This window comes from Gracilinanus agilis, chromosome 4, assembly GCF_016433145.1.
Source record: "Gracilinanus agilis isolate LMUSP501 chromosome 4, AgileGrace, whole genome shotgun sequence".
Lineage (NCBI taxonomy): Eukaryota > Metazoa > Chordata > Mammalia > Didelphimorphia > Didelphidae > Gracilinanus > Gracilinanus agilis.
Window position 1 is genome coordinate 78,377,328 of NC_058133.1, and position 16,960 is coordinate 78,394,287.

General features: G+C 41.5%; 1 protein-coding gene across 1 annotated transcript in view; it reads left to right on the top strand.

The window, feature by feature from the left end:
• Nucleotides 1-228: 228 nt before the first annotated feature.
• The window catches only part of RGSL1 (regulator of G protein signaling like 1), a gene marked incomplete at its 5' end in the record, with an annotated part of 53,648 nt that continues 36,916 nt past the window's right edge, over nt 229-16,960 (top strand). Inside the window, 9 exons of the mRNA XM_044674899.1 lie at nt 229-318; nt 3,856-3,930; nt 8,887-9,016; nt 10,659-10,763; nt 11,954-12,115; nt 13,188-14,215; nt 15,282-15,344; nt 15,806-16,040; nt 16,504-16,614. Coding sequence (XP_044530834.1) covers nt 229-318; nt 3,856-3,930; nt 8,887-9,016; nt 10,659-10,763; nt 11,954-12,115; nt 13,188-14,215; nt 15,282-15,344; nt 15,806-16,040; nt 16,504-16,614 — 1,999 coding nt within the window. The remainder of the gene's footprint in view (nt 319-3,855; nt 3,931-8,886; nt 9,017-10,658; nt 10,764-11,953; nt 12,116-13,187; nt 14,216-15,281; nt 15,345-15,805; nt 16,041-16,503; nt 16,615-16,960) is intronic.

Consider the following 16,960-nt stretch of genomic DNA (forward strand, 5'->3'; position numbering starts at 1 on the left):
GGACTGCTGGGCAGAGAGGTGGAGGATATGAACATTTTCCTCAGGCATGGTGGAAAGGGGAAAGAGAGCAGCCTCCTCTAGCATGCATAGGTTTGCCAAGCCATTCCTGCATCTATTCCTGCATTGGGTGGAAGGTAGGACTAGATGACTTTTAAGGTGCCTTCCAAAGATAAGATTTTAAGCCAGCTTATTTCTGTATGTTGATTAGTTAATTGATTTCTTGTTTCCCATATAGAAATCATTGCTTCAACAAACCTTATAGTACTGCTTGAAGATGAAGTATTTGCTGATTTTTTCAACACGTTTCTCTCTCTCCCAGTAAGTATCTGCTGAGTCCAATATCTGAATCCAAATTCCTGAAGGCTTATAGTATTCAATCTCATTGTGTTGTGTGGTGGTGGTGCTGTTTATACAGCAGAAAGAGCTCTGGTCCTGAAATCTGGAAGACCAGATTTCAAATCTAGCCTCAGATACTTACTAACTAAGTGTCCTTGGGCAAGTCATTTGCTTTATGTCTGTTGCAGCTTCTTTATCTCTAATAAAGGATAATAACAAACCTACCTTGCAGGGTTTTTAAGAGAATCAAATAAGTTACAAATTATAAAAAGAGGGGTTAGGATAGTAGCTGGAACATAATAAGCATTACGTATTTGCTAACCATTATTATTGTGTTGTATTGTATTATATCATGTTGCATCATTTGATATGATGTTGTATTAGTTCATGTATCATATTTCTAATATTTGGGAATAATGGAAAACAAACCAACGTATTTTCATCAGTTTGGTTTAATAGCTCAGGGAAAAATTGAACTTAGTTCTTTTTTACATAGTGATATATAGAGCACTAAACCTGGAGTCAGGAAAACAAGTTCCAATATAGCCTCAGACACTGAAGACATTAGCTGATGCTAGCCTGGAATGTTACTCAGCCTTATTTAGCCTCAATTCTCCAATTCTCCCATCATAAAAATGGGGATAATAAACAGTCTCTGTATCCTAAAGCTGATGTGAGAATCAAATAATAATATGTGAAAAGCATTATACAACCTTAAAAGACTATGTAGAAACCAGCTATTATTAAAATCACTCACCTCCAACATTAAAACATGATCTGAATTAAACCAGGACCAAACCATTGCATTATATTTCAAATGTCTGGTCATATTTTAACTCTGGTTCCATTTAAACTGTAGTGGAAGGGGAAGGCAAAGAGAGGAAAAGTTTGTGTCTGGTGATACAGACATGGAAGGATGAGTGTTGTGTAATAAATGTCAGTAGGGAAAAGGCACAGATTTAGGATTTCACTGATTACCAAAACTCTCAGATGAGGAAAATCCCTTGGTTGCAAGTTAGCATAATTTTGGCAACTGATAGTTGCCTAGCTCACTGCAAGGTTCAGTACTTTTTCAGGATCACACAACCCATAAGCATCAAAGGTGAGTTGTGTCCAGGTAATAAATGGTGTATTTAAAATCACTTAGAAATTTATATTTGCATGGCACTCAATCAACTTTTAAAGATGAAAATAAAAGTATCTTGAGTTTCTAAAAGAGGAATATCATAAAAGACTTTACTATTACCAGTAATATTACTATTACTATTAGCAATAGTAATAATTAACATTATTACTAATAATAACAAAGATGTCTATAGGGCATCTAGATGGCACAGTGCTCTATCCATTGTGGGAAAGCCCATAAGGATAGTAGGAAATGGAGCTCCAATTACACTCTAAGGCACAAGAGGCTGGCAGTGTGGCTCAGGGGCAGAGAGTACAAGATGTCAAAGGAAGGTAATATAAGGAAAAGGATAGGGAAGGGGAGCGGGCAAACAGCATCATATGTGTAGCCACTGATTAAAGACCAGAGCACTAGGCAGCCCAGACCCAATGGAGAACAGACAAGAGAAACAGGAATTTGAGGTCTTGTTTTTATAGGAGTTTTTTTTTTGTGGGGGGAGGTGGAGAATAGACTAATTCTTAATTGTATCACCGCAGGGTTAGCTCATTAAAATATCCAAATGATCTTATGCTCTGTAAAAGTTTAAATTTAGTGAAGTTATTGGTAAGACTTCAAAGTTAACACTTCTGTGTCATCTCAAAGTTTTCACCACCTTTTTGATATTCAGCTGGTCTGGGACGGTGGAGGTCTGGAATTTGTCTGGGATTTATATCTCTTGGGACCAGAAGCCCTTGACAGCAACATGCCTAGATGTCTTCTGCTATTGCAGCACATAGTCCCAGGATGTGGCTTTTGGTTAATATATGATACAATTTGTAAATTATGCTCCTTTGATCTTTGGGACAGTTTGTGTGTGACTTACAGGTTCTTCTTTGCTCTCTAATTTCCTGCTCTTGTCCCTGTGTACTGGCTATTTCTAAATTTTCCATCCTGACTTGAAAATGAAGGAGGCGGTCAGGGGGACAAGAACAAGACACAATTTTAACACGTTTCCTTTCTTCTCTTTTATGTTTCCTTCTTTCCCAGATCCTTCATTCTCTCTTCTCATTCTTTACACTCTACTCCATCCCTTTTCTATTTTCTGCCTCTACTGTCTTTCACAACCCTACAAAACAGATGGTTGGGCCCATTTACTATGATGAATCACTCAACTGTTTGAAAGGCTGGGGAAATAGCTGAAAAAATATTTAATGTTCATTAAAGACTTATTACACACAGGAACTATTTTAGGAACTGAGAATACAATTGGTGAAAAACAACCCAAGTCTTTGACCTCTAGGAGGATATCCTATCTGTTTCTTTTTTAAATGCTCATCTTCTTCCTTGAGACCAAGGCTATATATTGCCTATAGCTAAGAGCTTGGCAATGGGGGTTAAGTGACTTGCTCAGGATCACACAGCCAGGAAGTTTCTGAGACCAGATTTAAACCCAGGACCTCCCATTTCTAGGCCCGGCTCTCTATCCACTGAAACACCTAGCTGTCCCCTACCTTATCTGTTTTAAGTGTACAAGTCTTATCTCCATTTCACCAGAGGAAGAGAATTAAGAAAAATTCAAAGCAATTGGACATTGACATGGTCAATTCTAAGGGTAGGTTCAAACATGCCCAAGGCTTCCCATTACCCCAAAGATCAAATATATACTCATCTTTGGGGCATATAAAGCTTTTCATAGCTGGACCCCTTCCTACCTTTCCAGCCTTACACTTTACTTCCCTTGGTGCATCATGAGATCCAGCTTCCTCCTGAATGAGACTGTCTCCACCCCTTGGCACTAGCTCTCTCCCATATCTAGAATGTCCTACTGCCTCCCATCTACCTCTTCGTTCCCCTAGTTTCCTTTAAGACTCAGACCCAAATCCCACCTTTTTCAGGAATCCTTTCTTGGTCTCACCTGCTGCTACTGGCTTTCCCTCTCAAATTACCTTCCATTTGCTCTGTACACATTTTGTACACATCTAATCCTTTACACGTTGCCTCCCCCCATCAAAACTGCATCTCTTTATGTCCCCAGTGCTTAGCACAGTGGTGCCTAGCAAATAAAAACGTTTAATAAGTGCTTGATTGACTGACTGAGTGACTGGTTGACTTGACATAGACACAGGCTGGATAAGCCTGCAAGGAAAAAGGATTATTAGTTAAAAACATATGCTTGCATGCACACACACACACACACACACACACACACACACACACACACACACGGGACTGGTCAATTTGGGACATGTATCTACAAGGTTACATTGCATCAGTGCTCAATATTATTAAGTTGGGAGAGTCCTCTGAAACAGTTGAGCACGGCCCCAAGGAACACTGATCTACAGAGAGTACATCTTATCCACATGGGTGAGAAACTCCATTCCACTGGCTGGATTCTTCTCTTTCTTTTGCAGGTCTTTGGTCAAATGCCCATTTACATAGTTCACGATTTAGAGTGGACCCTCTGGCCAGAGTTGCCATGTACTTTGGTAAGTCAAGCTCTAGCCTTCGTTATATACAATAGACATATGGCGGGTAGAGTGAAGGGGCAAAATGAAGTGTGACTGGAGAAAGGGGGAAAGGCTTAGGATCAAAACCTGAGGCTAGTTGAAGGCAAATGAGGAGCAGGACAACCAGTATTGAGTCAGGCAAATAATTCTCCTAATATGTGTAGAGAGGCTGCTCACCATTAGGCTGCCTTCCCCTTGTTGAATGAATTTTAAAAAGTCTTTACTAAGAGCATACTTACTACTTGAAGGCATCGGGCTAACATTTGTTCATAAAATACAAAAATCAAGAGCCCGTTTTCTCAGAAGGCTCTTACATTCAAATAGGGAAAGACAATCCTTTGGGGGAGCTCAGGGGGTGGGCTATGGAGAGGAATTGGACAGGAAGATCATAGAATCAGTGAGCGGAATCAGAGAAATTAGTTAGAGAAATTAGAAATGTCCTTTCCAGGAATGGCAGAGTCGATGTGATAACTGCACCTAGGTCAAGAGGAGGAAGGAAGGGGGCTGGGCTAGGGCTCTAAGGAGTTCTTTGGCCATAGCAATCTGTGGCATGAATAAAGATGAAAAATGACTCTTGGTTCCATACAGTCCCTTTCTTCTTATGCAGCAATAGTGGGAGGGGGAAAGGGAAGAAAAGTAGACAGATGTGACCTTGTTTGAGAAGAAAGAGATTGGAGGGGGGTACAGGGCAGGGGTTGTGTTCTGCCTAGTTGGAGAGGTCATAGATCTGTGGAAATACCAAGGTATGCATTTTTGCTTTATAGGAATGAAATCACAATGGATGTGGAGTCCAAAGACTAGGTATAAATCAAGCTCTATTGCTTACTACATGAGAGGAGATAGTAAGGGAAAGAACAGTGGCTTTGGAATCCAAGAACCTGGTTTCAAATCCCCACTCTACCACTTCTTACCTGTTGGACTTTTGGCAAATCACTTAAACTCTCCAGGCCTTGGGTCTTTATCCATAAAATGAAGATGTATTTGATCACCTCTAAAGTTCCACCCAATTATAAATCTATGATCCTATTATGTCTCTGGAACTTACCTCATTTGTAAAATGAAGACATTAGACAACCAATCCCTAGGATTCTTTCAAGAGCTGAATCCTATAATTCTGTGATTAAAGAAAAAACCCACATACATTACTTTCCCTTCTATGTTCTAGTCTACAGAACCAGGGTAGGCTATCTATGAATGAGTGCCACTGAAACTAATATGTGGTCATTCCATCATGGGTTACCAGAGCCCCCTCTTTCTCTCTCACTCACCCTTTCTCTCTCCCCTCCCTTCTTTCTCTCTCTCTGTCTCTCCTTCCCTCTTTCTCGATTTCATCCTATCCTTCTTTCTTTCCCCTCTCTCCTTCTTCTCTGTCTCTGTTTCTGTCTCTTTGTTTCTCCCTTCCTCCCCTTTCTATTTCATCCCTCTTTCTTTCCCCTTCCATCCCTCTTCTTTTTCTCTCCTCCTCTTTCCTCCCTCTCATTCTTCTGCCCTGGTAAAATCCTCCCCATGGCACCCAGGAGGTGGCATGTAGGCCCTCAAAGACTGTCCTAACTCTTGTTCTCAAAATTATTTCTTTCCAGTGTCCTAAGCCTTCAGAGTCTATGTGCAAGATTACAAAGGTGTCTTATTGGTTTCTATTCTATGAAGTTTTGTAGTTTGGGATGAGAACTATGAAAGAATTACTACTATGCAATAGAAAGAGAACTTGAGGTTTGAAGTCATAAAACTTGAATGCTGTTTTGTTTTGTTTTTTGGTTTTTCTTAAAACCTTACCTTCTGACTTAGTATCAATTCTAAGACACAAGTGGCAAAGGGGTAGGCAATCAGGGTTAAGTGACTTGTCCAGGGTCATACAGCTAGGTCTCCAGGCCTGACTCTCAATCCACTGAACCATCTAGCTGCCCCCGCTCCCCCACAAGAACTTAATAAATTTTCATTCATTTTGTTAGACAGCCTACTCATGATAAGTGTACCTGTACTAAACTAGGAGGAGAATTATCATCCTGTCACTTTGATGGTTGCCCTATAATTTGCCTCCAATTTTGTTCCCAGTTCCAGCACATAGTGGGCAGTTAGTAAGTCAGTCAACAATCATTTATTAAACACCAACTCTGTACCAGACACTTTGAAAAGCCAAGCCCTGTGCTAAGTATGGGCACATAAATATTTGATTCATTGGTTGTTCAGTCACAATCTCTCTGAGCCTCTGTCATTACATTTGTTAAGTAACTATAATGAAAGTTCTGCCAACAAACCCAAAAGGTTATATTTCAGAAATTGCTGTGTAAGCCTAAACATATTCTATGAACACTTCAGTACTTTTGTGTCTAGCTAAATGCCAGCATTTGTATAGTACTTTAAGGTATGCAAAGTGCTTTGTCTATTTAATTTCATTTGAATCTATGATATCATTAATATAGATACTCCTTCCACAAAAGCAGCTTACAAATCCACCATCCAATATCATCCTTTTCCATGTCCTATGCCTTTGTTCATATCCTCCATGGAGGATACTCAACCTGTTGGATTTAGGAGAAGTCTTTAAACATTCAAAGAGTTTTGAAAAAGAACAGCTCTTAGGTGCCTATTTGTCCCTTTGCCCTTGCTAGTGACCCACCTGCTGCCTTTTTCAATTATACATTTCCTGCATGTCTTTGCCAATTTTTGCATGAAATTTATCTTGGTAAATGCTTGTTAATGCAGCAGAATGGCATAATGGACTGGCTTCTGATTCCAGAAGACTATGAAAGAGAATTCTTTACTCTATTGTCTATCTTGAGTTAACACTAACTTAAGTACCCCTACTTAGTACCTCACTAGACTGAAGACAGGATTAACTGTCCTTTGTCTACTTTTAAATTGAATCAACAAAAGATTGAACACCCTACTTAGTACTAGGTGAGAAGCTAGCAAGGTACTTAGAAAATTCACACCCTTAGCTGTGAATGTTTTTTGATGAGAACTTGACCTTCAGAAGGTGAGAAGTCAATCCCACAGACACTGCCCCCTGGGTAGTGCTAGACAGTGATTGACCCCTGTGAAGAGGGGCAGTGACAAGAAGTCACCATAAAAGCAAGCCCCAAACTCCCTCAGAGCAGATCATCTTTGAGAAGATAGTCTGAAGAGATTGTCTTCTGGAGATAGTCTTCTGACTGGAGAAAGTCTTCGAAGGAGCTTCACTAGAGACTGTGGCTTGGATCGTGGGCTTGGAGCTTGGCTTCAACTTGGACTCTGACTCCTAGACTACACTTTACTGGGTTAGTGAAAGGCTGACTCCTTTCCTATTTCCTAAGAGACTAGCTTCCATCTTGGAGGAGGCTGTGTGGTTACTCACTACCAGCCTTCCTGGTTGAGAGCTAATTAATCTCTGCCTGGATTAAGCAGACCCAGAGTAAACATTTAAGTTGACAGGATAGATAACCTCTCTAACCTCTTCACATTTCTCTACTTTATTGTTTCCCTTCCATTTTGTAAATAAACTTCTGACTCGAGACATAATAAATATTGGCAACCACATAATTTCATAAAATTATTTGTCCTACCATTAAATTTAACCCTTACAAGACCCAGGTTCAAGCGATATACTCTGACATATAGACAAATCACCTAACCTTATAATGGTCCAAGTAACTCTTTCTTAAGACTATAAATTACAGAACAGTTGCTAATCTACACTGGTAGAGGGTATTTCCTCATTGGGAATTCCCTATTCCAGTGAAATCATAGGTCTCGTCTCAAATATGCTATAGCCAATTTCTGCCCACTTCATGTTTCTCTACTGTCTTTTTTTTCAACTCTTACTTCCTCTAAAAGAGCAGTGAGGGCCAGGAAATGGAGGTTAAGTGATTTGCCCAGGGTCACACAGCTAGAAATGTTTGAGACCATCTATTGTCTTTTGAATCACTTCAATTTTGATTCTTCAAAGGTCTGAGCATCCCAGGAGTCACAGCCAAATAGGAAAATAATGGTGTTAAGATTATGGGTTGGTTTTTTTCTGTTGACTCAGTTTGGGATCATAGAATATCTATTGTTTCCCCAAATGCAATCCAGCCCAATTGTCTTCATTTTTATTTTAATTAGGAGAGGTAGGAGGTGTCCACATCGGTATGAAACGGATTCTAAGCATGCATATAAGTAATTCTGTTAAAACAATTATTTAGAATTGTCTATGGGGCACTGAGAGATTGTGTTGCACAGCTAGAATGGGTCAATCAATAGATTGGTCAATCAGCAAGCACTTATTAGGCACCCACTATACTAGGCACTAGGCACTACAAACACAAAGAATAAAACAATCTCTACTCCAAAAGAGCTTTCATTATAAAGAAAAATTTCTTTAAATTCCTGCCTATAATCTACAACAGAAAAACTGTAAGAGTTAGGCAACTGGAATAAAGTGATTTGCCCAAGGTCACACAACTAGGACATGTCTGATCCCAGATTTGAACCTGAGTTCTCCCAACTCCTGGCCTGACTCTTTATCCATTGTGTTACCTAATCGCCCCTAAGAGCTTTCATTCCAATGGAGGAAGTCACAATCTTGAACCCAGAACTTCTTTGTTCCCTGCCATCTACTCCACTGATGCATCTGCCCAGATCTATGCATATCTATCATAATATAATTGAATCATTCTTATTATTTGCTGAGTAAATGAGAAAACTAGAGGATACTAAAATAGGGCTTCCCAGGGTCCATTCTTCATTCTTAATATAATCCAGCTTTCTTTTTGTCAGCCTCCACCCTAGTCCATATATAGTTTCCCTTCTTTGAACCCTGCATTCAATACCCACTGTGCCTCTGTCCTCAGATGTTAGTGGGATCAAGTTTGGTCAGGAGGAGGGAGAGGGGGTGCTTGTCATTCGCATTCTGTGATGGGTGGGAAAGATTCCCCAATGATTATAATTTAATCCTCTATTCCTGTCCTTGAATTCAAGGTTGCCAAATACAAAGGCTTGTTGACGTGGTTGGAGAAATACAGGTTACCTTATTTCTGCAAGACCAACTTATGCCACCATTACATGCTCTGTAAGGAACTCCTCAATTTCATCAAATCCTCAGAGGGCGGTGAGCACAATTCAATTTCAGTTCGACTGAACAACTTCTAAAAAATTATTCTGTGCAGAAAGCACCATGCAAGGTGGAGGGAGAAATACATAGTCTGCCCAACACAACATTTCTTCCCTCATGGTACTTACAGTCTCATAGGTGTGTAAGATACAAACACAAATAATTTAATAACCAATATCTGGCTTAGGGAATGAGAAGGATACAAAAAGTATTTAATGGGGGCAAAAGGGTGCAGGTTACTAGAAACCAGAAAGAAAGAAAGATTAAGAAACCATAAAGATTTATGGGGAAGATGGCATTTAAGAGAAACTGTTAAAGAATGGGCAGGAATTCAGCAGGCAAAAGAGTTGGAGGGAAGACATTCTAGTCCTTGACAACCACATGAACAAAGATGGAAAAGCAAAGGGGCATGTTTAGGGAGTGGCACATTTTGGTTTGGCTCCGTAGGGTAGGGCCAAACAATGGAGGGCACTGAATGCCAGAAAAAGAGAACTGAACTTTAATTGGCAGGCCTTTAAGAGGTTTTTGGAAGCCCTTAGAGATCAGCTTCCAAGAAATGAGTAGAAGGATGGGAGTAAGATACCCAAGAGGAAAAGAGTCTAGTCTGTTTTATGACAGATACCAAAGGAGATAATGGCCAACACTAAGAATACAATGAGAGGCCACAAAGACTCTCAACAAGAATATCATGATTAAGAGTCTTTGTTAAGGCTCCACACATTCACTTTGCTATAAAGGTGCCTTTGGAGAAGTTGGCCCATGAAAGTACCCCCTGGTCTTCATGAGAGCAGATCAGGATTAAGGTCTTCTTGGGGCAATGGACTTAAGAGACCCCAGAAATGGCTTCCTGAATCAGCCAAACTAGGGTTTAAAGTGTCTTTGGAGAAGCTGTTCCATAGACAGGGGGCCAAACAGTCTGATTTTCATACCATTGAGCTAATGGATCACAGGAATGGGGATTCAGATCAACACTAGGGCATGCAAAACCAGTCTAAATCACAATGTGTTAACCCCTTTGATACATGTACATCCAGGTGGAATCGAATGAAAATCGGCATCAAAGGTGACCTTGAACGGGAAAAATGGTCAGTCAGCAAAGGACAGCATATGGAGGAGGAAAGGGATAATTCCAGCCATTTATTTCAAGGATTTCATGGGATGATTATATTTAAGTACATGAGCCTCTCCCAAGGCAGTTGCCCCCAATGCCTGGGTATTCCAGAAATGACTGTTTCCAGCATCTGAACGTATGGCTTTGGTTTTCTAGGCACAGTGGTCTAATGGACTGAGATGACTGGCCATAGCTAGGAGGAGATTGACTATTTGCAAACCTGCAAGAGAGTAAGGGACAGCTAGATGGTGCAGTGGGTTAGAGTGCCAGTCCTGAAGTCAGGAAGATTCATCTTCCAGAGTTCAAATCCGGCCTCAGATACTATGATACTATCTGTATGATCCTGGGCAAGTCACTGATCCCTGTTTGCCTCAGTTTCCTCATCTGTAGAATGGAGAGGAAATGGCAAAACACTCTAGTATCTCTGTCAAGAAAACTCTAAATGAGGTCACGAAGAGTCAAACATGACAAACAAATGAACAAAAGGGAGTAGGGGAAAACCCTCTCATTGTCAGCTTTTTCTGGCAGCCAAAATGATGAGATGGAAGTCAGCAGATCAGTGGCTGCTCTACAAATGTGTTGGAGGTGTCCGGGGAATGTGGCGCTTCTGTGCCTACCTCAGTGGTACAGCAGGTAGGTTTCCGCAATTATTCCTATGACCAGCTTCCTTCTTTCTCCCTTCCCTCCCCTCTCTTCTTTTCTACTGAGTCACAGTGGAGATTTTTCTAGGATACAAAATGAGGGTATTGGGCCTCTTTCAATCCAGATTTGAGAAAATGAAGACACAGTAAGTCCACTTCGTATACTGATGGGTGGGAGTTTGGATTCATGTAAGCCTATGAGGAAAACTTCCTGAAAAGGGATACTATATAGGATGAGGACAAAAAACAGGTCTCTGCTTATTCTATGCCTGAAACTCCATGAAGTGGTTACTAGACAGCTACACCCACCCTGGGCCCTTTCCAGGATAGGATGGCAGTGCTTAAGACCTCCGATTGCCCACTCATCTGTTGGTGGCACAGAGTCTTGCATCCCAGACTGCTGGTTTGGATTTAGTCCACTCTTGGCCATGACCATGGTTTGAACACAAAATCAGAGAAGAGAGGCTTTTTCTCTCCCCACTCCCACATCTCTTGTGATTGGGTCCTGAGGAGTACGAAAGGGAAGAGTGGACAAACTCGGTCCTGAATTTCCTCCATAGAGTAATCGCTGTCTCCTGTCCTCTCCTTCTCTGCAAATGGGCTCTTCTGCTGGCTGCTCTGGTATGCCATTCAGGACTGCCTTTCCCATCAGCACTCTGAGGAGAGGCAGAAAGACAGTGGGTGGATAGAGGTCCGAACTCAGAGACAGGAAGAACTTGGTTCAAGTCCTGTCTCTGACACAGAGCTGTGACTTGGGTAAGTCGCAGAACCACTTTGAGCCTCAGTTTCCTCATCCCCTTCTCCTAGCATGATTGTCCCCCGTGGGGGCTGCATCTCACTGCCACCATGACTGGAGACCCACATCACACCTCTTAGAGAAGATGTTTAGGAGCAGCAAGGATGTGGGATCCTGAATCCCAAGTGAGCTCCTCCCCTCACCAACTGAATTTGCCTCAGGAACCATAATTCCTTTTTGTGGCTGCATACCCTAGTTTTCCTTCCAGTTGGTAGGACTTTTGTGGAGAACATAACTTCAAGACATTTTTCCCGATAGAATTCCAGGTGGTGTGGCAGGGGGTTCAGGAAGACATTTCAGTCCTTCACAACATACTAGGATGGGGGCTGCCACCTCTTCCTAAGCATAGGGTCTGCTCTGCTCTCACTTGGCCCTCTATTCTGCAGGGGAGGAGCTTGTGGAATTCTGGATAATTGCGGAGAGAATCCTCGAAATTGATGAGACCAATGATAAGCTGAAGGACACTTACCTGTCCCTCCTCCTGGTGTTGAAGGCCACTTATTTGCAGGAAGGATCTACTGTGCTAATTCTTTGCAACATGAACCTCAGTAAGAATCTAGGTGTCACCATAAGTGGGGAAACCACAGAGGAATCGGTGGAATCTGTTTTTTCAATTGTCCACCCCATCACTTCTTGTTATTGATAGTTACTCTAAGCTGTCCAGTTAAGAACTTTGTTGATTGTTCGCTTTTTAAAGTCTTCTTCCTCTGCGTGATGGAAATCCCGTGGAACCCAAACAGGGAGGAGGGTCTGAGAGAAGGCACCTCCACTTAGGCTGGTACTTTGCCTTAGCCTGAGAGATGAGCTACTTTTGTCCAGAGTGGAGTAGCTAGCTAGGAGGATCCAACCCCCACTCAACTCCTCCCCTGGAAGTTCCTCCCCGGAGGTCTCCCCTGGAACCAGAGTGGTATCAGTGTTTTGCTTGAAAGGAATTCCCAGACTCAGACATATTCAATTGTAAATACATTAAAGGAGCATTCCAAAACCTAATAGCAGCTTCTGCAGTTGGGACTTCCTATTCCTCTGACAATCCCATTGACGTAGATGAATGAAAACTCATTAGAGACTGGAAAGTCCTCCCTGTGGTCATCTAGTCTTTTCAATAGCTAAGGATACCCCTCATTCAAAAAGACCTCAAGACCCAGAATCTTCATAATCTTCAATATTTCCTTAGATTTCCCCCCCCCTTATTTATATAAATCCATTTAATAGTTCTGGGTGAGAGTCTACACCAGCATTACTACATCAGGCAAGGGTAACATGTTTTCCTCTCCACTCTATATCTGAGTCAGAACACTGGGCATGGCCACCACCATTACTCTCCAGAGACCAGAACTCTAGTCACAGTCTCCACTACTGGTTCACTGGTTCAGTTTCCCCATCAGTTAAATGAGGATAATGGGGTTAAAGTTTGGATCCCCCTTTTCCTCCCAGGGTGGTTGTAAGGAACAAATAAGATAACATGTTGTAAAGCACTTGGAGTAGCAAAATGATCAAATGTTTACATTTTTTATTCTATTTTCAATTATTCATTCATTTTGCCCCTCTCCTGTTCCTCCCTCACCCCCATTGAAAAATAAAGTCTCATTCTACCTTCACCCTCTGTTTCTCTATGTCCAGAGACACTGCTAAAACTCTCTGTGTGGCATCCCAAACAGTCCACTACCAGAAGGGAGATCCTGAGTCACATGCAGAAAGTAGCTCTGTTCAAAATCCAGAGCTACTGGCTCCCAAATTTCTACCTGCATTGTAAGATCAATATGGCCAAGCAGGAAATGTGCCAGGCTCTGCTACAAGAATATGAGGATCGCCTCGGTAAGGAAGAAGTGGAAAAAATCCCCACCTTCCCAAAAGTCCTCCCCCTTGATATGAATGTCAGGAGACTCTATATGACTTCAAAGCCATACTGTAGCAAAAAAACCAAGAAGAAGATGTGGCAATTCATTGAACAGGGCACATGGACTATTGAGCCTGAACTGCCCATAATACATACTCTGAATCCCCAAAAGAAGATATTGCACGACAAAAGCTTTCAAGACTTATCTGATGGCTTCCCTCCTCCACAAAAACTCATTGTGCGGATGGGCTCCCTGAAACCGTTGCATTTTCAAGACAAACTATCAGAGCTAAGGTCAAAGGACAGCCTCAGTTCCCTATCCTTTCACTCCAAGGTAGAGGGCACCAAAACTTATGTGCCCTTCACCCTAGAAGGAGTCTATGAGAAGAAATACACAGCCAAACTGCGTACAACCACCCCTGTCATCAACCAGCCCTCCTTGATATCCCTGAAGAAGGTGATTCGAAAAAGTTTTTCCTTTGAATATCTCCACTGGGCTTTGACTGCTGATGCCTGTGCAGGGAACCCTTTTGCAGATTTTCTTAAGAGCAAACATTACAAGGTGGAAAACCGCCTCCTAAATCTCTGGAAGGACCTGGACAACTTCCTGACCATTTCCATCAGTGCTAAGAGAGGTGGTAATCTGCTATTTCGGCACACGCTTGGAAATCGTATCTGTGAACTTTACCTGAATGAAGAAAATGGTCCCATCCTGCCACTCAAACCTCAAACCATCCAGAATCTGAGAGAGCTGTTGCCTTCTGGGGAGGTGATCCCCTGGATCCCCAAAGCACAGAAGGAAATATGCAAGGTAGGCTAGGCTAGGATGCCCAGAGCTGGGGGAGTGTTTGACCCCTCGGGAGGACAAGAGCCTCATTCGCTGTGTAGATTCTGACCACACTGACTTAATAGTAATTCCTTGTAACTGTGGAGGAGGGTGGTATGAGGCTGAATGTACTTTCTAAAGCAAACCAGGTGGATTGAATCTTCCAGGTCATTGGACAGCAAATCACTCTTATTCTCTTCCCTCTGAAAGCACATAAATGAAAGTTCACCAAGAGTCTACCTAACAGTTGTTATTTGCTGTCTACACCTAGTATAGTCACATTCTCATCAACTGGGTCTGTCGTGGGGTCTTCATCAGGCATTCCTCTCATCTGAGAAAGTCTAAGAAAGACATTCCACCACCTCTGACAGAAAGCTGTGGCATTTTGAATAAGGGGTTTACTATCATACTACACCATACTTAAGCTCTCCAATTCTAAGATCTCTAACAGGGCTCTTAGGATCAGAGAGCAGGTAGGAAGACAAAGGAAGAGGGTAATAACAGGATGAGCCTGACAGGAAATTGATTGATCCACTATAAACTGATCTCAGGCTCCATACTAACTTTTTTTTTCACAAGAAAGGTAAGCTGTGGTGTGATGAAATCCACAATTTTGGACTTTATTAGAGGATATGGCGTCAAATCTGAGCTAGTAGCCTCAGACTAATATTGAAGAAGCCTGGGGGCCAAATCAAAGGCTAAGTTAAAATTCCCAACTCCCTGTTTAATTCAATAAGCCACATTAAAGGCATTGTGCTAGGTGCTGTGTGAGACACATCATGAATAATGATGTGATCTCTAAAAGGACATCTAACAAAAAAAACATGAGACACACAAACGTTCACAATACATGATAGAACATAAGAGAAATACAAAAATAGCAGGGAGGGATCTGAGTGTTCAAAGATAATGTATGTCAAGTGCTTTGTAAGTTGTCACACACAATACAAATATCTTTATTATTGTTATTATCCTGGAGGAACTTAAACCCTAGAGGGACAGAGAGTGCAACCCTTGTTTTACTACATCATATTTTGTGCTTGGATTGTAGATTCTTGCTTCCCTGTTTGATGACTTTCTTGATTTGGATGACCACTGGTTTCTCATCTTTGTGGTAGGAGGGACTAAGGGGGTTAGCATTGGGTGGAGGGACTAAGGGATTCGTGTGAGTGGGTGCAAGGGAGAATAGCTGCTGTCACAGACTGTTTATCTGACAACATAGAATTCTATATGTGATTTTCAGCAAAAGGGATTGAGATACTCACTTATGCTTCAGGGATGAATAACAGGTCATGGTGTCCAGCATAAAAGGAATTAAAGTACTCTTTCTTTAAAATAATTCCCATCCATATGCCCAGCCCCGGCTTTTTTCCTCCACAGACTTGCAGACCAGGAAGATTTCACTTCTTATAGGAATTGGGTCCAATGGCAAGGTGGAGGTAGAGAGAACTTATATATAAAGGGGGATTCTTCTTCTCAATTTTGACACAAATTGTAATGGAGGGATGAACCAGAAAGAAACTGCCTCTGGTTTGATCTCTTGTGCTTGTGGCAAACTCACCCTTTTTCTGTTAGTCTCAAATCAGTTCCTGTGAAACCAAGAGGAAGAAATCAAAAGAAACTTTGGACAACCTGGAATATGTTCTATTGTGTAAGAGGATACAGGAATCCCTGGGGATGTGCCAGGCCTTGTCCACCTTGGAAGACATGGAAACACTCCAGGACACGCACTGGCAAATGATAGCTAAACAAGATCTGAAAAAAGGAGGATCCCTCCATTTGGAACTCAAGCCTTCAGTATACAGGGAAGGTAAAATTGTTAGTCTCTGTGATTGGGAGCCATAGTCAGGTGAGAAAGATGGAGTCATGCCACAATATTGGAATCATCTGAGACCCTTTGTGAACCAAAACATTAATGTGATTTCTAGATCAGATCAGACATAAATGGGCCTTATGGCAAAATTCTCAAACTCTCTTTTCTATGGCCCTTAGCCTTGTATTGATAATTATCTCTAGGTTCCTGAGAAGCAAAGCCTTGATTTCCAGAAGGGCTCTGGACTCTATCCCTTAATTCTAAGTTGCATGTGTGGTCCCTATGGGCAGACATCCCATTCCAATTTGAAATCATGTTTAAATGAAATACCTGTATATATGCAGATATGTATGTATTATATATATTTTAATGGAAAATTTTCACCAGGCCAATATCAGTTAGCCTTTGAACTCATTATTGGTAAGCAATCTGTCCCCCAAATCCTCTCCTCCTCTAACAGACTCAAGGAGAATGAATTTTGAACAGCTCCGTAAGAAGTACCCAAAGCTGGCCATAGAGATCATGAGTGAAGATTTTAAGAAATATTGTGAGAGTAAACCTATAACTATAGGTGAGTACCTAAACTCCAGGAAACAAGGCTTAAATAGGAGGAAGAGAGTACCAAGCTCAAAGAACATCAGCTTGATGATGGTACAGCTATGTTTTATTTATTTCAAAGGGACATTCGTTGAAGGCAGGGCCTTTGAGGGAAGATACCATCTCTTCTCTATTTTGACCTAGAGTAGATATCACAGACATGAGATTTTCTATGTATCTCAATATTCTTGATTAATTGAGAATTATGATTATAATAAATTAGCAATCAAAGCTATTGACCAAGAAGCCCTTTATCCATCTTCATCTTGAAGTTAGGGTTGCTAGGCTTCCTTTTCCCTATGCAAATTGGAATAAAGAAC